This window comes from Acanthochromis polyacanthus, chromosome 6 (assembly GCF_021347895.1).
Source record: "Acanthochromis polyacanthus isolate Apoly-LR-REF ecotype Palm Island chromosome 6, KAUST_Apoly_ChrSc, whole genome shotgun sequence".
Taxonomy (NCBI): domain Eukaryota; kingdom Metazoa; phylum Chordata; class Actinopteri; family Pomacentridae; genus Acanthochromis; species Acanthochromis polyacanthus.
Window position 1 is genome coordinate 38232007 of NC_067118.1, and position 22133 is coordinate 38254139.

A 22133-nucleotide genomic window follows, 5' to 3' on the forward strand; every position below is an offset into this window, starting at 1 on the left:
CCGACTCATTTGTCTCGGGGAAAATAACAGGTCAGATGCCATTCCCCCACATGCCATTATTAAGATCGAAGCGTGCGCCAGCAGAAGGAATGTGAGTTACGAAGCCGTGAAGTGACACAGTGGTACAAATCCCTCTGTTTATAATCAGTTTTTAATGAGAGACATGTATCAAAGTTATTGGTAAAAGGAAGAAATGCAACCCTGAGTGATTGATGCAGGTGAATGGCACCTTTTACCGAAGAACATGTTGGCTGTGATGCGGCTCGTGCGTATAGCCCGCAGGAAGGAACCAACAATATACAGCATTTTGTGTAGGTAACAAGATAATGACATTCATTACACAAATGGCTGTAACCTTTTCTGTCAGTGTGCTGAATTATACCACACACCACAGCGTGTGAATGCAGCACAACATTAGCATGTTAAACTCATTAGCCTACTGCGACTGTGGCCCCCCCTACTGCCTGCTTGAAGTCGGAAATGAACCAAAACCGCGACGACGGCTGTGGGTGTGCTGGCTGCACCCACGGGAGCCGAGCGAGAGGAAGGATTTGTGGAAAATGTATAAAATAATATATGCATGCTGAGTTGAATAAATCGAGAGCCGTAGCTCACATCAAAGCCTCACCTGAACTGCTTCCCACTTGTGGGGAGAAAAAAAAACACCTCATCAGAAGGAATAATCTCGTCTTTCTCTTGTTTCTGCTACACTGAGTACAGAGTGGTATCTGAATAGGAGGGAGTGGGAAGATGAACTAAAATGCTTGCACAATTTACAGTACAGTAAGAGACTTCATGTGCAAAGGATTTAACAAGGCAGTATACTACATTAACAACACATTTCAGTACATAGTGGCACCGTATATGTGAAAGCAACGGTACCGAGTTAAATTCAGATATTGCTGTAATGTTCCCTGCATGTGGAGGCACCCTAAAGGTTTAATGCAATATTGATTTTATGCCTTTGGTTCCATTGTCTCTGAGACAGTCTGTGTTCCTGTGTTTTCTGTAAGCCCTTCCCATAAATGCACTTGAATGTATGTTATATATTAAGTAGTAAAATCTGTATTTATAGCTAGGCAGAGTCTGAACCACAGCGGATGAAAAGCTTCAAAGTCAAAGGCCAGGCAGAAATTACATGAAGTGAGATAATGAAATCAGAAGAGATGAAAGTGTAGTTAAGCTGATAAAAATTCTCTCATGAATTTTAACTTGTTTTGATCAAATCGGTTTGATTATAACGTGACGTATTTGATAAAATCTGAGTCAATATTGGATTTGATAATTCTTTCTGAATCACAGCTTTTCTGTGAATCATTTTGTTTTCTCTGGTGTGAGAATAAATCACTGAATGCGAGTACTAGCCAATGTGTTTTCACGTCTAACCTACTTTCTGGTGAGAATAATTACACCTTTTTTAAAAAAAATAATCACTAACAAGGAATATATTCGCTTGGCGTTCTTCTGTTTGTTCTGCTGCTTTATCATATTGAAACCAGCGTCACCAATAAAGCAGCAGAAGGCGCTGAGATGAAAGTAAACACAAAGTCTCTCTCACTCAGTTGGTGCAGACTGAAGCTCCAACTGGCTCCAAACTGGATCTGACATGTGTGACGAGGCCTAAACAACAATAATCAATACTGACTTTTCAAGATTAAGCCTGGATTGACACATTATATATCCATCATTAGATATCTGCTCGCACCAGTGCAGTGATGCTGAATCATAACCGGCGAACACACTGACGATAATGATGTTGTTAAAATGAAGATTGGTTCTGCTTTCACCAAATCAACAAGACTTTTAATGGCTGATTGAACTCTCTGCCAAAAGAAGCCAAAGTTTAAGATGTCTGAAAAAGAGTTTCCAGCTCGATAAATTGGTTTTAAACTAAGTTTCGAATACAGCAGCGGCATGTGATGCAATTTAACACAGTGACAGTATGATAAACCAGGTGTAAACTAACCGTGACGTCACCCGTTGGTTTCAACGGCGAGAAAATGAAGCCCGGATTTTGCTACTTCCTGGTCGCCGTTTTGGATTTTTTGGAGCCAGTGACGTAAAAAGCGTCATCAAACAGACTGGACCGGAGAGCAACTAGGGGCAGGATTGGCTGAGGACTCTCTTATCCCGCCCACGTTTTGCCGCAGAGGCTTCTGTTGCTGTCGATCAAGTATAGCCACGCCCCCTGGCTCCGCCAACTTTAACGATTTATTTAAAATTCAGTTTTGATTTATTTTAAGATCGGCCACCTGATCTCTCATTTTGACCATGAAAACTAACGGGAAAAAAATCCTGAGCTGTAGAAAATCAGTCTATCAAATTTTATTTTTTCCAAAAATGAATTAGGGTCTATGGAGAAAAAGCTTTTTGGAGCCAGCCCTAGCGGACGGCGTGATATTGCAAGTTTTTGACACTTCCGGGTTTGCTTCAATTCTGGAGCCAGATGCTACGTCCATTATATATACAGTCTATGTGATAAACACTACAGTGCATCTTTCTAACCTCACTGGTACTTGGATTTTATCCTTTACTTTGCTGTTGTGTTAGATGGCATTAAAGAAGTTTAGTTTGTATTACATTGCACTGTTTTTTATCCACACACCACAGCTGTCTCACTTATTTTCACTGTGTTTCTGCTGCTCACAGTTTCCCAGTGGCTGAAGGAAAAAAGTAATGATTTTCTGACTAGACAAATTAAGAACCATTAATGATTATTGGTGTCCAGCTGACATCATTATGCTAAAAAATCTTTTGTCTTCGGAGCTGTCATGAAAAAGAGGCATCGTGTCATCTTTTAGTCTTTTAGAAGCTGTAGCTGGTTGTGATTTCACTGAAACAGATATGCTTGTAAATGACAATCCCTAAACACCAATTCTTAGTTATACACAGTTCAATTTCATAATAATTTGTTAAAGCGTGGATCCCCGATTCAATCAGATTTAGCCATAAATTTGTGTTGTGGCACTTATCTGGGTTGTTTTCTCCCGACTAGATCCTTGCTTGTGTTGTATCTACTCTCAGATGTACGTTGCTTTGGATAAAAATGAAATTACAGAATTGTAAAAGTTGTATCAGTCTTGTGTCCGACTGTCATAGCAACTGTTGCTATAGAACAGTTTGTAGCTACTTAGGTAATGAAATTATGATCTATAACTGTTTCCAGTGTACTTTTAAACATTTTATCTGACTTTCAAAATAACAGTCTTGCATTATGCTACAGAATATGTAACTGTTGGGGAAACCCAGAGGCCACGTGGGCTAAAAGTCTGTTTTTACTGGTAGCTGGTTGTAGTATTTTAGTTCTAACTGAAGGAAATGTAAGATCAGCCAGGTAATTCATTCTTAAATAAGGCTGTTTGAATGTTTTAATTACACACTTGCTTGCACATCATTTTTTCTCAAAGGCCTTTAGTGTCAGAACTGATTAATGTATCTTGCACACAAATACTCTAAAGAACAGCACAGATCTGCTAATATTAGCTTTAGCTCATATTGTAGCCAGACATCGTGGAGTTGCAAAGTGGGAAGAGTGATTTGGAACGAACCCAGAAGTAAAGCTCTAATTCCTTTTTGCCATAGAGGTGACTCCCAGTTGAAGCGTTTAAATCAACATGGGATTATTTAATGATCCAAATGATTAATAAATGTGCAACAACATACCTGAACAGTCTGATGTACACGGGGAGATGTTAACTGAAACTCTCAAGGGGCATGCTGTCAGAAAACCTCTCATCACTGAGCTTGAAATTTTATCACAAGAGCTGCTGGCGGTTATTCTGTTGAGAAATCAAAAAACACAATCTACAGCCTCGATCAGCTCACCTTTGACAACAACTGCGGATATAACACGTTTTGAATTCCCCAATGTTTTGATTTGTTTTCTCCAAAGCAGTGGTGACCGGGGGTCATGGGTATTGAAGTATTTAGAGCTCTGCAATGCCAAAATGATGGACAGAACATGATTTCCCAGGAAGAGAGACAAAATAATAAAGCTTAAGGCTACAACATCAATCTGAGTGGCCATTATCCCAGAGAGTCCTGAGTTTCTGTACTCACACTGAGGACATCGTTTAAAGACAAAATTGAATACAGAGAGAGAAAAACCCATCGGGAACCAGCGGCGCCTCCCACTTCTCAACTGTATACAGATGCTGACTCTTTTTTAATGTAGTGAATGGATGATGAGCTAACTCTTGGTGCTTGATATCATGCATAGTTGCTGCTGTTGATTTTAACCCTCCAGATGTTTCATCTTTGAAAAATCTCAAAGATGACATCATTAATCAGAGCCAGAAACCATAAAAATCCTCAGATTTTCAACTTTCTGACAGTCCTTGAACTAAAAAAAAAATACCCCAAGCAGATCCAATCATAAAATGACTTTTGACATTACATCAAAAGCAATTTATTCGACATGTCTCAAATTACCCATTGGCACAAATCAGATTCTGTACAAGACAAAAATATTGCACTTCTTGGCACGACCATGAAGCCATGACTGACGCAGATGTGACAGTCACATGTGAAAAATTCAGAGACCATTCGGCAGAACTGCAGGCTGCAAATTGGAGGAAAAACACAAATTAATATACGAGTACCAAATATCTGTAATTTGTAGAGCCACCTTTTTTCAGTATTGGTGACACCAGTGGGCACAAATGTTGTACATGTTCCAGGTGTTTTCAATTTTAGTAAAATAAATAATCAAACAAATTCAATTCTGTTTTCAAAGAGGTGCAGGATTGTATCGCGCATCTTGAAAAATTTGCAAAAAAGGCACAGAAATGTTTGGAGTTCTGAGGGTTTGCTGGTTAGCAGGACATGCTCATGTGTGCACAAACATGAAGGATTAATTTACATGTTGACCATAAAAAATAATTTAAAAATCCTTAATTTAAGTCTCAATTTTGATTTTGGTTTATTTTTTACAAATATAATTTAAATAATCTTTTTCATGTATTTCATGTATTTAAAACCATGTGTATATATATATATATATATATAAATATATATACACACACACACACACACACACACACACACATATGTATATATATATATATATATACACACACACACACACACACACACACACACACACACACATATATATATATATATATATATACACATATATATATGTTATGTAGCACGTTTTCTCTTATTTGAAAGAGAAATTCCTTCCAGAAAGGACAGAAGTTTTTTAGCCTCTTATTATACAAATTTCCCCAGTTTTTAATTGAATTACCAATAATGCTAAAATTGCAGAAAAAGTAAAAACAAAAGAGTATTATTTTAAACATTTCCTAATTTAATTCACAATTTTGATTAAAAACAGTATTACTACATCTATTTTTACTGTATTTACATCAGTAATATACATATTATATTACAAATGTTTGCTATTATTTGAAAGAGAAATTCTTTATGTTAATGGTAGAAAAATGTTTGTTCTTTTTTTAAACCTGCTATTTTACGAGTGGATAAACACGGTGTGATCCAGCCTTACACTCTAGCTCTCGTGACTCTGATATAGATTTTTTCATATTTTTTAAAAAAAATTCTCCATCAGAGACTATAAATATTGGATGCCACTGTGGGTATTGTGGGCGTTTCTTCAACATGTGGAGAAATCTGAAGCCTGACAAGTCTGCAGGATTAAGTTACAGCTAAACAATCTGTGCTTGGAGCAGAGGTTTGATGAAGGGTCATTTCTAAGATGGATCTTTTCACATAAATTCCATTACAAATGCAACATCACACAGAAATCAGAGTTAACAACTGAAATATATATTTAAAGATCAAATATATAACGTTATGCTCACAAGATTTCAAACCACTGTGTCAACTCTGAGCTCTGTAACTCACTATATCTGCACTGAGGGAGAACCGAAGCAAAGGGCATCGCTTGTCTCATCTCGACTTCAGAGACGCTGTTCTTTTAAAGCTGTTGGTTAATGCAGTTGGCTGACTGACTCGGGGCTACGCAGCAGCACTTCCACAGAGATGAAATAAACTGCAGATTTAAATGATGAGTAGGAGTGGGGAAAAAAAAGTTCAACTGTTGGTGAAGCTAGAAAACCCCAAATCCAAGCACTCTTGATACTGTAAACGGAGAATCTGAAGCAGGTACTTTGACTTTCAGCCCCATGTTTGACTGTTTAACTTGTCGGGGAGGTGAAGTGTTTTAGACGGTTTACAGTAATCAGCATCCTCCGCCTTGGGACGCCACACACAATTAGAGCATTGTGCTGCCTCGCTAAATGCCAATTTGGGCTCCAAGGCTGAACGCTAACAAGGGTCCCTCTCTAATAATGTGTATTCCTGCTTAGATATGGAAAACCCCAACCGTGCTGAGTGTACAAGAAGCCCTTTTTGTCCGACGAAACAGGGATTTATTATTAGCTACCATTTTGGCTCCACAAGGAACAAAAAGCCTCCCTTCTCAGCAGCTCTCAGACTAAACTGTTTGCTCACCTGGCCTTCCCACACATTCACTTCAACTGTCAGCTGAAAAGCTCCAGTTATGGCTCTACAAGGACTTTGGCGTCACACAGCACCCGAAAATCTGCTTTGTTCTGCCATAAAAAGGCTTCATTTAATGTATATGTATGTACTGCGGCGGTTAAAGCTGTTGGTTTTTCAAAGCTCTGCAGATAATAAGGCCATAGATTGTTGTCTTCACGCTAATAATAGAGGCCTTTAGGTGCAGGAGCAGGCGAGGGCAGCGGAAGTTTTTACTCGCTAGATAAGCTCGGCTGATTTATTTTGCGCTCAGAAGCCCACAGTGTTCATTTCAGTCACTGCATCTGCTATAAAGGTGAAAGAGCAACCGTAAGGCTGTGCTGGCCCATTTTAGGACTCCTATGATCCACTCAGCACCTGAAAACAATCTGCACAGATTGCAATCTAGAGTCAGCAGTAACCACCACAGCGGAGGTGCAGCATGATATGTATATCATTATTGTGCTGTGAGGCTAAAGGTGCAGCGACAACGAAGAAGAGAATCATCTGTGACTTGATACCACGCGTCTGCAGTGAAGAAACTGGATGAAATGCAACTTAAACTTCTCTTTTGGCGTCTTATGCAGAGGGATGTACAGGAAAAATGCTCCGCTCAAAACAAGAAAAAAAACTTGTTTCAAAGAACTTTTACCTTGAAATAAGTGAAAAAAAATCTGCCAATAGAACGAGTGAAAAATGGCTCGGTAAGATTTCTTGAAATAAGATATATTTAGAATACTGAGATCTTAGAATTAGCTGGGAAAACTTATTTTAAGCTATATTTGACCAGGATTGTAAAGCTTAGCTGTCTTAACCCTCCTGTTGTCCTCATTTACGGCACCAAAAAATATTGTTGCCTTGTCTGGAAAAAATCCAAAAATTCAGCAAAAAATTCCCCAAATTTCTGAAAATTTGCAAAACCTTCAGGAAGAAAATTCCTTAAATGTTTCAATTAAAAGTTTTATTTTTTTAAAAAATCCCCAAATTTGGCAAAAAAAAAAAAATCCAAAAATTGTAAATTTTTTTTTAAAAATGAATAAAAAATCTTCCAACAAAAATTTAATCTAAAAATATCTAAAGTGATTACATATATATCAGTGAAAGTTCTAATATTTTCTTTAAGAACATTCAGAAAAAAAATCAACCAAAATCCGCTGGATTTTGGTTGATTTTTTTTCTGGATGTTCTTAAAGAAACATTTTTTTAACATTTCTTTTTTTTTCCATCAAAAAATGTTAAAAAATTTCCCTAAAAAAGTTGAAAATGTGGACATTGGAAGTTTCACTGTGAAAATATTTTTCCCCCACATTTTCAAACTTTAGAACGGGTCAATTTGATACGCATTACAACAAGGAGGGTTAAACAAGATAATTTAGAGATTGTTTGACTTAACAAGATATTTAAGATGCATTGTCCTTAAACAGGTCCCTCCATCTCGCTGAAATGTCACTTGTTCAGTGAACTTATGTTAAATCAAGTGGAATGAGACATTTTGACTGAAAATAAGACAAATAGATTTGGTAAGATGTTGAGTTTTTGCAGTGTGTTCTTTCCTTGCCAGAGGTGGGGAATTGAACTGGGCTCTAAACAAGCTTCTCTCTCGCTGGCAGGTGAGAACAGATGAACTCGAGCGAACTCGACTCTGAGCAGAGAAAGTTTCCTCCTGATTGACAGCCTGTCGTAATCCTCTCTTTGGCTGTCAAAACAAGCGATTTCTTGCTTGCAGGTGGTTGATGAAAGCCTCATTTGTTTAGAATCTTGATAAATCAAACATTGTTATACTAATTAAAGCCCGTGCTGTAATTTATGGTAATCAGAACGTCAACAATGGTGTCATTACATCACTATGCGAGTCGTAAAATGGAAAATAATTTAATCGGATTTCATATTTAGTGCGTATAATTAGTGAGCATGTAAATAAAAGGATTAGGTTCATTTAATGAGGTTGATGGTCATTATCTACAGGTGGTATCCAGTATCTAGTGTGTGGTTGCAGTGATGATGACGTGTTGATCTGGTCTCATCTAAAGTCTGCTAACAGGAAATCTAACACATTTTTTCCCTTGTGGTTGTTTATTTCAAATATAACTATGTGTCGTTTTTCCGCAGCATATTTTTTTGCCCTATTTACTTGCTTTGTGCTCATTCTAACAAAGCTTCAAAGAGCTCAGCACAGGTTGCCTGTAGCTACCTCCTCTAAACACTAACACCAGCTCCTCCTGCAGAACTGGTAGGAAGCCGCTTCTCTTCTCCTCTCTGAGAGCTACAGTAGGTATTCTGACATCCTTTTTGAATTAGCTGGTGTACTTTTCATCCTCTCTCTCTCTCTTTTTGTTAATCCTGGCGAGGTGAGGGATTATGGATGCTTATCGGTGTATGAAGATCAAGGGGATTAGCGGTATAATCCCATTTGAACCCACATATAGTTTTGGCAACCTTGTCTAATTCTGTTCAACTCTGATCTGCCCGCTGCCCCCGAATGTTTACTGTGGCACAAAGCCAGATTATCTGCCTGCCCACCATCTCTGTTGATCTTTGACTCTCCTCAAACTGGCTTGATTGGTTAATTTATCCCTGGATTCGCTGATCTGGTCAATTGCTTTTTCTCATCTTTCACTTAAAATGGCAAAATAACTCGCACCTGAGCATGATAGCACTGCAGTCACGGGAAAATACGAAGACCCGCCCTGCAACAACTGCAGTGTGGAGGAAAATCACTTTCTTCTTCGTGGGTTCTCACTCATGTTGTTGAGCAGATAAGCCTCCCTCACTCTCGCATGCAGGACACGCTGCGGCATTGTTAAATATCAAGACCATTCCTCATCCTAATGACCTAATGTGAACAGCATCAACAATTGCTTCCTTCTCCCTCTTTGGACTTTAATCTCACCAGCCTCCATCCACCCCACCTCTGCACTGATAGGCAATGGAGAATACACGCATTGTGAATCACCATTTCACGACAGCAACTGCCTCTAGATGGGAAATTATAGCCGCCATACATCGAGCCCGAATATCCGTAATGTAATATGTCATGCGCGATAATCTGTGATGCCGTTTTTTTTTTTGGGAGGCGTAAATGGCGCAAATGCATTCTCCCTTAGCAAATTTACAGATACCCAGTATTGTCATTGGTATTCTGCAGAACAGCAGTATCAAAAACTTCAGCCAAGTAATTGTGGTGATGCTGAAATATGCTGCTTGATCTCTTTCCATTCAATTGATCAAACAGGGGATCTGTCAAGACAGCTGCTGCTAGCTCTGTGTTTCGGTGTGAGCTCAGAGCATGACAGTGCTCCTTCCTTCCTTCCTTCCACCTCTTTCTGGGTAAAGGAAGCCTCTGTGCTACAAGGCCCTGTTTCACTTCTGTCTCTGCTTGTTTGTTGTCCTCGTGAAGTTTTGTTTGATCACGGGGGTTTCTGTTGAAGAGGAGGAACAGCAGACATGATGCTAACCTGACCGTAAACATGAGGCCCGCTGAGACTTGCAGGCAGCATCAATACACATCACGGACCGGCATTGGATCGGTCAGGCCCATATGGCACCGGGTCTGCCGAGTGCCAAGAGGAGCCTGGAAGTGACTGTATGAATTATAGAATGTGAATTGTATTAAGCATCACAGCTACTTAGCATGTGGTTAGCGCATTCACCTGCATTCCTGGGATGCAGGAAGGATTTATTGTATCACATTAATCATTCTCTGGAAGCACAGAAGCCGTGATGATAACAAGCTGTCATCAGTCTTCGCAGAACAAGTCCAGCACATCAAAAGTCTATTCAAGTCTCTGCGCTTAACTCTGAATTTAGAAGTCAGTGCTGCTTCTTTCTCCACTGTTGTTCGTTTGTGTTGTGTATTTAAACTGGGCCAGCTTATAAAACACTGAAATCCAGTCTGTTGTGGTAAAAATATGACAATAAGATAGATACTTATGGTATAATTTGATTGCATTGTAACATTGTGACACTATATTTGACCATTTGACTGTGTTGAAATAACTCATCGCACCAAGCAACAAAAAGAAGACAAAGATAAAATAAAATAACATAAAACTATAAATCCCAAAGGAAATTTTTGTGCCAGATATTGCTCAGGAAAAAACGACACAATATAAGAAATGCAGAGCCGAAAGGTAGGAAGCAATAAGATATAAGTACAATTCCTTAGATTAAAAAAGTGAGCCAACATAAGGCTGGAATAGAAGAGTAAATAGCAATGCCAGCAATTAAACGAAGGCAAAAAAATAAAATGATGAAATGTGTACGATGAGCCACTAAATTTCTCACATTGTCGTGTTATTTAGTCCAACTGCCCAACTGTAAAGCATCATAAAACACCCTGACGTTGCTTGACTCGACTGGAGTGGATGAAATATTCAAATCTGACACACAATTACACGACCAGCTGATTAAATTCCATCAGTTCCTCACAGCGGTCTGACTGTAAACCTTGTTCACTGCAGATAGTACAGGAAGGAGAACCACGGCAGCGCATTTCCCATAATTTCATCATCAAAGCGTCTTCCCACTGAGGAACCGTCGGTGAATGAGTGCTGAGAGAATGAGGCCTCTTGATGCAGGACACTTCATATCACCAGCAGTCACATTTCAGCACAGAAGCTGCTTCAAGCTCGCAGAAACAGCCGGAGAAATAAAAAGGAAGTCATGTGCCACGGATAATTGGCAGGAACTGTATTTATCCGTCCGCTTGCTCTTCATGTTAACTAGTCATTGTCAGAGGAAAATGCCGCACTCAATAATGCATGCCTAATTTAAAAGACCGCTGCCCTTTTGGTACCTGCTCTCTCCTCTCTGCTGCAGAGATTAGAGCAGGGTGGTGCATCTTAAGGTGTCTGGAGCTCACAATCAGCTGGATCTCATTTTGCAGTTTGAAAGGAGCATCAGTCATTAACGCGACCTCTGGAAGATAATTTGACCCGTGGAGTGTGCGGGGTTTACTGGCTTCATTGGTGTGAGGGGGGCTTTACTGGCTCTTTGAGGTGTCATCAAACTGCCCGGTGGCGACTTGAAGCGAAGCATCAATAATTCAAGGACAGTTAATTCACCTTGAGACTGATCCCTACAGGCCTTGAAGACCGAGGTTTAAAATGAAGTGGGTCTCCCCTGTGAGAGCACGACCGCCTCGTTTTACATTTTGCCTCATTATGGAGCAGTTGGATGTTTTGGTCAGTGGATTTGAAATGAGGTATTAAATAAAGCTTATATGGAACATTTCACTGCCTGGAAAACCTCAGAGAGGTTACTGAAAACACTGCATATGTCTGACAAACAATTCAATCGCTTCCAGAGAAGAAACAACGGCGTCTCTTAATACTCTCCAGGAATAACCCCAGTATTGAAAGTTCAGTCATTGCAGGCCCGTGCTGTGATTTGTCTTCGTAAATAATTTATGCTGCTGTAGTCAAAGACCACCTCTTGTTTAGCAGTAAGGATTCAAGTATAACTGTCAGTCAGATCAGCTGTCACAGCTTGATGAGGATCTGCAGCAGCTCTGACCTTCTAATGATTGGTCTCCAGCTACGGCCACAGCAGGGCTCTCGTGTAATTTCTTTCTTTATCCGGAAAGATGACACAAGCGTCAGCTGCTGGAGTTGCCCCTGTATGATTGTAAAGCAGATATGGCGTCTTTCTCTGTGTTGGGTGGAATCGTCTCTGCCTCCGTCTCTCAGCTTCAGTGGATGCCGAGAGATTGGATATCAAAAAGAAAAAAATCATTTTGTTCCGCTTCAAAAAATACAGCCAAAAAACACTTAGGACAAACTCAGGAGCAAAGCTGTCTCTATTTCTGTCAGAGCCATTGGATTGGCAAGTTACTGAAGGAGGGGATGTACAGAAACACAGACATGCAGGGAACCTCTCTGCTGCTGCGATACGTCTTGATCATCTGCTGGAACAGAAATCAGCGGTAAACAAGTGCAGACTTGCCGAGCTTTAAAGTCCTAATGTGGTGGATCAGAGGAGTTCTGTGTCTCAGCAGTTTTATTCCACATTGTGCTAAAGAAGAGGAAATCCTGTATTTATAACTTGTTTTTGATTCACTTAAGGTGGTGAGACAAAAATAATGTTCTCATTAGAGCTGTCAGACTGTCATGGTAAAGTAATATTCTATATGGGGTCATAACGCATGTCTGTTATGAGCCTGAAATAAAATGTGACTGTAAAATAAACCCTTACAGACTAGAGTCGTTATAATCACTGGTATTCCTGCGTCTGGAACACTCACGCTTGTCTTGGCATGCAGGAGGTGTCATATCAAAACTGTGGAACAAAACTAAAACCCTGCTCCTCGACTGTAGTTCGATACTGAAGCTGCCTTTTAAATGATAACTGGACTCTCCAGATTTGGCAGAAGCTGCTGCTAGAAAGTATCAGCCACTGAGCGATTTCATTGTGAGGAGGGAGCTGTTTATTGGTCAGATTAAATTACATGTGCAAAGTGCAACATAATGCTTCTTTGTTTTGAGCTACAATTGTTTAAATTAACCCTCGTGTTGTCCCGCCGGTCAAAATTGAGCCGCTTTAGTTTGGAAATGTGGAAAAAACTATATATTTTCACACTGAAACGTCTGATGTCCACATTTTTAACATTTTTAGAAAATCTTTGAACATTTTTTGGTGGAAAAAAGAAATGTTACAAATGTTTCTTAAGAGCATTGACAAAAAAATCAACCAAAATCCATTTTTGTGAAGGCTCTTAAAGAAAACAGAAGTTTTACTGATATATATATATTTAATCACTTCAGATATTTTTACAATTTTTTTGTAAGATTTTTTACTCATTTTTGAAAATATTCACAAGAATTATCTTGCCATATTTGGGTGATTTCATTAAAATAAAACTTTTAAGGAATTAATGGGATTTTCTTCATGAAATTTTGGGTCTTTTTTGTGGAATTTTTGGATTTTTTTCAGACAAGGAAACAATATTTTTTTGCGCCCGTAAATGAAGACAACAGGAGGGTTAAAAACAAAAGTGGATCTCTGTGAATATTCCTGTGAACGACATCTGTTTGTTTCCGCAGCGGCATCCCAGGGAAGAAATGTGGAACCATCATCTTATCTGCAGAGGAGCTGGGAAACTGCAGAGTAAGTCCAAAAAGTTTTAGCCAGCATACTTTTTAATTTGTTTACACCGTGCGTTTTGAAATAAATGTTATACCGTGTTCACTAATCTGACATGAAGTGGGCCCTTTAACAGCGGTGCATCAGACTTTAATTGAATTTACAGATAGATCGTGACACGTCACTGTGAAATCGTATGTGTTGTGGGGAATTGGTGCATAATGCATGTTTAACAATGTTCACAAGCCCGCTGAAGTGAAGTGGGATGTTTAATATGCTCGACTTCAGTAAGATATATTACATCATAAATGTCCCCATTAAACGAGCAGGATACGCCCCGTAACTGTGCCACTGTGTTTGTCATTTGGAAATTGTGTACATAGTGAATATACTATGAGTTTAAATGGCTATTTAATGAGACCGCCTTCATTCCAATCACTAGAACAGTCATTTGCTTCTATGTGCGGTGTGTTAATCCATGAGTCTGCGTAATAACCTGTGTCCACTAATGCCCATTGGCTTTCTCTCCACACTGCTAAATGAAGATAGTAAATAATCACATTATACTGCTGCCAGTGGAGCAGGGGAAAGTAGCGAGACTTATTGACCAGAACAACCGGCCTCCCTCAGAGACTCAGCAGCAATCCAGGGAGCTTCTTTATAAATGTTTTATGATGCCCCAGTGCATGTAAGCAACTAATGATTCAGGATTCTTAACTTTCTGTCATACTAGTTTTGTAAAAAAGAAAGAAGCCTTGATTTGGAGGTTTTCTTGTAGTTTTACTCACCATCGTCTGTTCCCTGACAAATAAAAAGTCTCCTGTTGGAGTGGGACGGATAAGCCGTGCTGATAATGAAGCTGCCATGATAACTGCTACTGATTCTGTCCTGCTGGACTGAAGTGTCAGTGCTCACAGTCACTGAAGGGCTGCTGTGAGTCATCAGGTGCATTCAAATCTGCGCTGATAGGAGCAGCACCGGCGCCGCAAAGCACCACTTCAAAAAGCAATTTAGTAATTTAAATGCAAATCATCGTTACTGGTACAAATGACCGCTTCCTTTTTTACCACATTCGCTTAGAGAGACAAAGATTTAACATGTCGCTCCAGACATGCCCCGTTTACACAGAATTTAAGCCTGAGTGGGAACAACTCGGGTCTGAGTAAAGAACAAGAAACTGAAGGAAAAGACAGATTGTAGAGGACGACTCTGAGGATGCTGCTGTCAGCACATCTGTGAATTACAGCAGGATGGAACTGCTTGCATCCATCTGGACTGTGTTTGTTCTATAGTCCACCAGTGACCAATAAATGGAGGCAGCTGTGGTAAACAATGCGGATCTCTTTTGGGGAAACTGAAACCAACAGAGTGGGAATCTGCTGTGGAAGTTTTACAGGGACTGTTAACCAGGAGGTGGGCTGGCGCTCTCCTTGGTGGTGGATCTGCCAGGTGTCATTAGACAGAGCAACAGCCTCTGCATGGATCAAAGGCTTCCTCTTGGCTGTCGTTATCTCTGGCACATGTGACTGCTGAGCACTGACTGGCTCAATTTCAGATTTTCCTCATGGTCCAGCTACAGCTCTGACTGATTTAAATTTAAGTGAACTGCACAACACTTTACTGTCTGTTTATGGATTTAGAAGAGCAAGGTTTTTTCAGTTTGTATGATTCATACATGATAAAGTCGAATCAAGGTGTTTACATATACTATCTCACAGCACAAACTCTGTCCTTCAACCCTCAGTTTGAAGAAGGAATTTGATTTATATATCTATATCTATCTATATATGCAGAATTTGCAGAATTTCATCAACTGGATGACTCACACTAAGCCCTAATTACTATTGGCATTTTGGATTGTTTCATGTATTTTCCTCAAGCAAGCTGATCAGTTCAGTCACAAAATGGAATTTAGCTTTTCCCTCCCCACTCTTTTGAGTTCCACTTTCTTTATTTTTTTGTGCATACATAAAACAGATCCTCACATTCACTAAAAATTGCTCTACCTAAGGCTACCATTAATAATCGAAAAAGACCAGACTGAATGGAGCGATGCGTGACGCATTCGCAGGAGTTGTGTTAATTTCTGGTTCATATAATCCTCTCATGGCTCATGATTCAGTCTGGTGATTCACTACGGTCAGTCTGAGATCCGGAGGATGTCATAAGCTTATGTAACAGGAATTCAAGTATTGTCAGCGTTCCTTTGTATTCCTTTGAAAGACCAGTCCCACTCTCTGAAAGTGACAGCGTGCAGAGCTCTGCCACTTACCCCATGAAGCGATATCTTGATAGAGCAGAGGAACAGGAGGAAGGATGCAGACTGCACTCAGTATTCCCCTGCTGCTCCTAAACCGCAGTGGCTGAAATGGATGTTCTGCTTTTTCCTCACTTAATGAGAGAACACTGCTCGGCACCGGAGTGGGTATGTGTTATCTGGGCCTAATGAAGGCTTAAGGCACCGTGCTGCCATGATAGTGTAATTGTAGAGGCTGTGTCACGGCTAAGCAGGACAGTTATAGGACGGTTCTATTTTTAAGGGCTTGAAAAACTGACCAAGCAAACTCTTCTAACACGATGCGTTGTGTCTTTTTTAAAACCACCAAACCGGAACTTGGAAAATGAGATGTTCTTGTGAAAAGTCAACAAGGCAGAGCTTGACACACTTCAGACACAAAATACACAGTTTATGGCTCCATAATTCAGTTTTCCAAATATTCAAATTAGAAAAAGACAATTTTGCATGAACGTGGTGTCTACATATAATTGCATAGTGGGTAGAAACACAAATAATAGCTGGAAATGACAGAAATGAAACTAGATACACAGCAGCCCAATTAGCTGCCACCGCTGACTGTTTTAATCAGCTTTCCTCTGTTTAAACATTTTCACAGCGTTGATGGGAATCAAACTACGATTTGAAAGAGCAAACAAATGAGCTCGCAGCTGTCTGTGCAGCGGCATCTGTCTTTCTCACAGCGCCCGCCTCCAGCATATTGGCAGGTCTGTGTCGGCGTCCGAGGCATAAAGCGATGTGATGGGAGGTTAGCGAGAGGCAGGTCAGAGCGTGCCACCCCAATGTGGGTCAAAGCAATCGATAGAGGCCCTGCCCAGCACCATGCTGAGTCAGATCTAATAGTGGCGCTTCAAAACCTAAAAGCCCAGGACACCAGCTGGGTAAAAACAGCTTCTCTTTTTGCTGCTTGACAGCTCTGGAATTCTCACGCTTCAGCATGTCATTATCAGGCTTTCAGATGTAGAAGATTTAAAGGTTCCTTCGGCGTTAAGATCGAGGCTGTTGCTGATCTGTTGCAGATCATTTTTGCAGACTTTCTCCTGAAGTGGACATTTACCTGTCCAGTGTGTTCACCATCCAGCCTCATCATTATACAGTGCAGACTAATGCCCTGACCACAGGGAGACTATCTGGAAATAAGAGCATTATGGGGCATTTTCATTGTCCTTGATATGGCAGTGCACATTGAAATGCTGCCTAAATGAGTGTAATTATGATAATACCAGCCTTTCTAATGTATCATTAGCTGCTCTCACACCCTCCATCTCCTTTTTGTATACAGCCCCCCCCCTCACCAATGTGCAGAATCCATTTCTGAGCCCGTGCATGCCGCCTCATACTGTTATTATTATTATATTCTGCACAACAAGGTGTTTTCAATTTCATATCCCTTATTCCATCCACATTGTTATGCAGGAGTTATACTATAAAAAAAAATGGTAATGAATGCATTTGCAGGTTTGGGAAACTAGAGCCCACTGGTTGGTTTGGCTCTCCTCTTATTAGGATTCAGTCAGCACTTTGCTTTTATTTGGTGCTTCAGTGCTTTTATATCTTGGCACACTGCATGTATAAACAAACCGGAGGCAAACAGAAGCAGGAGCATGGATCTACGCTGTCCTTCATGTTTTTTTGTTTTTGCATTTTTCTGACAGTTTCTTCCTCTGTCCTGTAGGACTATGCCACCATGCAATTTTGTGCCAACAAACTGGACAAAAAGGACTTCTTTGGAAAGTCGGACCCTTTCATGGTTTTCTACAGAAGTAATGAGGATGGCACGTGAGTTTACCTCCTGCTCCTGGTTTTGGCTTTTAAAAGCGAGGTGGGAGGAATGGAACCAAGGTCGAGAGAATTGCGCCGAGACCTCTTGAACTCAGCTGCATACTGATATTTTTGTGCAGACGTGGTCCCAAAGCAAAGCATGCTCCTGCGAGGAGATTTTATCATTGAGATGTGTGCTCCAGGATTTTAAATCCCTGCTCACTTGCATCTCCAGGTTCACCATCTGTCACAAGACCGAGGTGGTGAAGAGCACACTAAACCCAGTGTGGCAGCCCTTCTCCATCCCCGTCAGAGCGCTCTGCAATGGAGACTATGAGAGGTAGGTTGAATTATGATGGACAACTAAACCTTCTGGACACACAAGCACACTCTGAGACACAATTGATTGCAGGACACCTGAGGAGCAGGAAAATCAAAAAAAAGAGGAGAGAAAAAAAGAGGAGAGAAAAAGAATGAAGTGAGACTGGGAGGGAGAGGGGCTGTACTTGTCATTTTATATATGTTGACAGGTGGCTGGAAGAACAGTGAAGCCTCGCTGTGTGTGTGTTTGTGTGTGTGTGTGTGTGTGTGTGTGTGAGCATAAGCATGAAAGTGTGTAGACGCAGGCAGCCATGTGAGTGTGCAGAGGTTGTCAAAGAAGCCGTCAAACTCTGCCCTCCTCGCCACGCTGGGTGTCAGCAAAGGCTCTCGGCTTCGATCCCGTCTCTGCTCACCTGCCCAGAGAAGCTAATTGGGTCAGACAGATGAAGCAGAAGCATGAAAGACGCCTGATTCCCTTTGAGGATTTTGAGGGCAACAGAAATCTACAGAAATTTAGGGTCCCCTGACCTTCCTTGTAAATACCTGCAGTTTTCTGTGCTGTGATGTTTTCTGACACGCTCTTTGTCCAACATCTATACAGCAGCACTACAGTTTTTATTGGTTTTGATCCGATGCTTTGCTACAAATCAAAAAATTCTGTTTAAAACATATTTGCTCTGTGCTCACTACTCGTAGCCTGGCTTTGACCTGAAGTATGTGCAGTGATTCAGAGACTCAGATAAAGGCTCATGTTTTGGACTTATTTACTCCTTATCCATGTTTTTTGTGCAGATCTTTGGCAAAAACACTGATGACATGTCCACTGGCTCTCTGTAGTCACGTATTCGAGCCTCATGTGAATCTAGTAAATCTCTTGTAATCATCTGCCATTAATTGTGATCAGAAAGTGAAATCTCTCCTATTTCCACTCAGACATGATCTGGGTGCAGGAACTGAAATAAAATTGATCTGAGGACTAAGAGCTAAGGACACGCCGCAGAGCTGCCCCTGATCCGTATTTTGATTTTTGATTTCTCCTTGGGGAGTCACCTGCTGTGAAGGGCCCCCAGTGTCAAAACACTCTTTTTTTAATCTGTCAGTCAAAACTACAAGGAGGCTTTGATCATTTTCTCACTGTGACTGTGAGTATCTGGCTGTTTTACGTACTGACTCAGTAATATGACTGGGACAGCATCTTGTTTTAGCACATATTTACAGCACAATCCTGTCCTCATCTATTTCTGCACTACACAGAATGCATGTTTGGTGTTAAAGTAACACTAAGTGCAGATGGAATGAGTTCAGGGCAGGATAACAGGGAAGCCCTCCATCAACCTGCCTCTTCTTGGCCCCACTGACACATGATTGACAGCAGCTGATGGGGGAATGAGGGGTGGTAAAGCCACCAGGATTGCCATCAAATCGAGAAGAAAAGAGGAAGCACTTTCCTCATTCGCGGAGAATTCTCTCAGGCGTACGTGTTTGGTTTTTCACCTTCCAACTTATTTTGGGAACAAAATACACTCTTTCCCAAGAGAATAGTCTTCTGTCTTTGGCATGTGCTGAGAAAATGCTTTACCCAAACTCTATCAGCCTCTCTGTGAGATGTACAAACTCTATAATAAACAATTCATTAAAATCCCTGATGCCAGTTTGTGAATCTGCTCTAAAAACTTTTTCTTTGCTTTTTTGATGCATGACAGAAACAGACAGAAACCAAATAAGCTCTGAATGTGTGTTTGTCTCAGTCTTGGTTAAATGTTTGCTTCTACCAAGACTGGCATTGATTTGCTATTAGCTAATGCATTTTAAAACCAGACCAGTCTCAGTGTGCAGCACCGTCTAGTTCAGAAGAAGGAACGCATTTTTGTCACCTTCATTAGATCTTCAGAGAGATGTTTGCATCTTTGCATGCAGAACACAGAGCAGGTTCCCTTTTGATTGATTTAATTCACCCTTCGCACACAATTAATGAGCTTTAATAGCTTGTTTGGTGCTGCGTCATTTCAGAAATGCTCTTTGTGAAATTCTCCCTCAAGGACGTTATGAATGTAGCGCATGCATTGCATAAATGTGCTCTCTCCAACAAATGCTTTTGCTCCTCTTTTGACGTGTTTTGCAGGACGATCAAGGTGGAAGTGTACGACTGGGACAGAGACGGAAGGTAATGGATGCAAATAGACACACACACACACTCACACACTGGCAGCACATTCACGATTAGGAACTGATTAAAAAGTAATTTATGCCATTTATGAAACCTTTGTCGTATCCTCCCTTCAATCTGTGAGTTTTTCTTCAGCTTGAATGGAAATAGCATTATGAAATTGTGCAGAAAATCTTCACACTCAGTAGGACATCACCACCACAGTACCTCTGACTCAGTTGTTATTAACTATAATTTGTTTTTTCTAAATGTATTGTTATAATACATCTGGCATTGGTGGTTCTAGTGTAATTCCTCCAGTTACATTTATCTTCAATATGTACCTGTTGTATCTGAATTAGTTCTGCAGGTTTAATGCAGTTTTTTGTCTCTGTCTACCAGCCATGACTTCATTGGCGAATTCACTACAAGCTACAAAGAGCTGTGTCGGGGCCAGAGCCAGTTAAACGTGTACGAGGTGAGATAAAGACAGTCGGTGCTGTTATCAGCCTCTCTGTTTTCCCTCAGAGCAGAGGACCTTTAAACACTGGATGCTGTTGCACTTCACATTCTGACTGCTGTGTGGTGGTTGTTCCTTGGCTTCAAACTGCTCTGAGGTAGAATTCAGGTCACAATGCGAAACTGACCTATTTATATCCAGTTCTGAAGGAGTGCTGCATCTGTCTGTTCAGTGTAAGATATGTGTGCATCCACTCTCACGTCAAGACAAGCACACCAAACAAAAGGGTGACTGGGCAAGGAGGGCCTTTGCCACAAATTATTCACAAAACTACTGTAAGGATGAGGATCCCACTTTAATTTAAAACCCCATCAGTGCAGTCTTCGGACCAGCAAGGTTAGTTTGAGGACAGGAAACTCTTGCAGGTTGGAGCAGAGTTGTGGCTGTTTGAGAGTAACTGCTGGCCTCCTCTGTCTGCACCGGTCCTACGAGGCATTAAGCATCTCAGAGGTTAAGTGGTGCAGCGACCAGCTGAGCAACGGTGCTTCTGTGGTGAGAATACGAATGGAAATGCGACACCACTATACAGCTGATTAGAGTTTTTTTTTTTTTTTATTCTGGATAGTGCTTGGAAAGCCAGATTACTGTCCAGCACTGGGAGGCTCCTACTGGCTCTTACTCTCATTAAAACACTTGCCATATTGCATTAAGCTCTGAATCAGTCATGGAGGTGTTCTGAGAAAAGAACAGGGCCGATAAAGGGGGCGAGTATCGCAGGATGATGAGATGAGTTGGAAGAGATGGAGACAGACGGAGTGAGTGGCATGCAGAGCTGCCCTTTCACACTGCTGACATCGCAGAAGGAAGTGCATCCATTACCCTTCACCAAACCCTCCCGCATTTTAATTAGTAAATGAATTACAGCCGTTTTCTTCGTGCACTTTCTGCAAGGTCACCGACCTCAGATGGCTTCTAGGACAGCATGACACTACCTTTTCACTTTTGACAAATAAAGAATTTGAATAGGTCACGGGCTGCAGATTTCTGCACACTCAATGTGACGCACACATGGCTTGCAAACATTAACTCCATGAGCTGAGATGACAGCAGGCCCGGTGTTAGTGGAGGTTGGTGTAATTGAATGCGATGCCTTTGTGATGTAATACGAATTCAGCTGTGAGTGAGTGGTGGTAACGGTGCTATGAGGCATCATCTTTGTCAGACAAGTTGAGGAGAAGCTTTAGAAACTAGCTTTAGAGCAGAGGAGAGAGAAGAAAGAAGGAGACTTTTGTATTACACGACACAGTGTCCTCCAGGCTTGGGCTTTGTTTGTGTGCAGACCTGTAGAATGAGCAGTGGACGTATCTGACCTCGCTCACGGTAGCAAACATGTTTTTGGCTACAAGCGCTACTTAACTTTCAGTTAAAGCAGGGAATGCTGTAATCACTGATCTGGCTGTGCTTATCGCCTTAATATTTGTGTTTTTGTGCATGTATCTGCCAGCGGTACACTTTCTTGTACACCTGTGAATTTGCAAACAATGTAATTCACTCTGTATGCG

General features: G+C 40.8%; 1 protein-coding gene across 3 annotated transcripts in view; it reads left to right on the forward strand.

Annotated features, from left to right (window-relative positions):
• The window catches only part of cpne5a (copine Va), an 84637-nt gene that overhangs the window by 29663 nt on the left and 32841 nt on the right, over positions 1–22133 (forward strand). For all 3 annotated transcript variants that reach the window (XM_051949038.1, XM_022203549.2, XM_022203550.2), the window contains 5 exons: positions 13548–13611; positions 17559–17662; positions 17880–17984; positions 20088–20129; positions 20514–20589. In XM_051949038.1, the coding sequence (XP_051804998.1) occupies positions 13548–13611; positions 17559–17662; positions 17880–17984; positions 20088–20129; positions 20514–20589 (391 nt within the window). The remainder of the gene's footprint in view (positions 1–13547; positions 13612–17558; positions 17663–17879; positions 17985–20087; positions 20130–20513; positions 20590–22133) is intronic.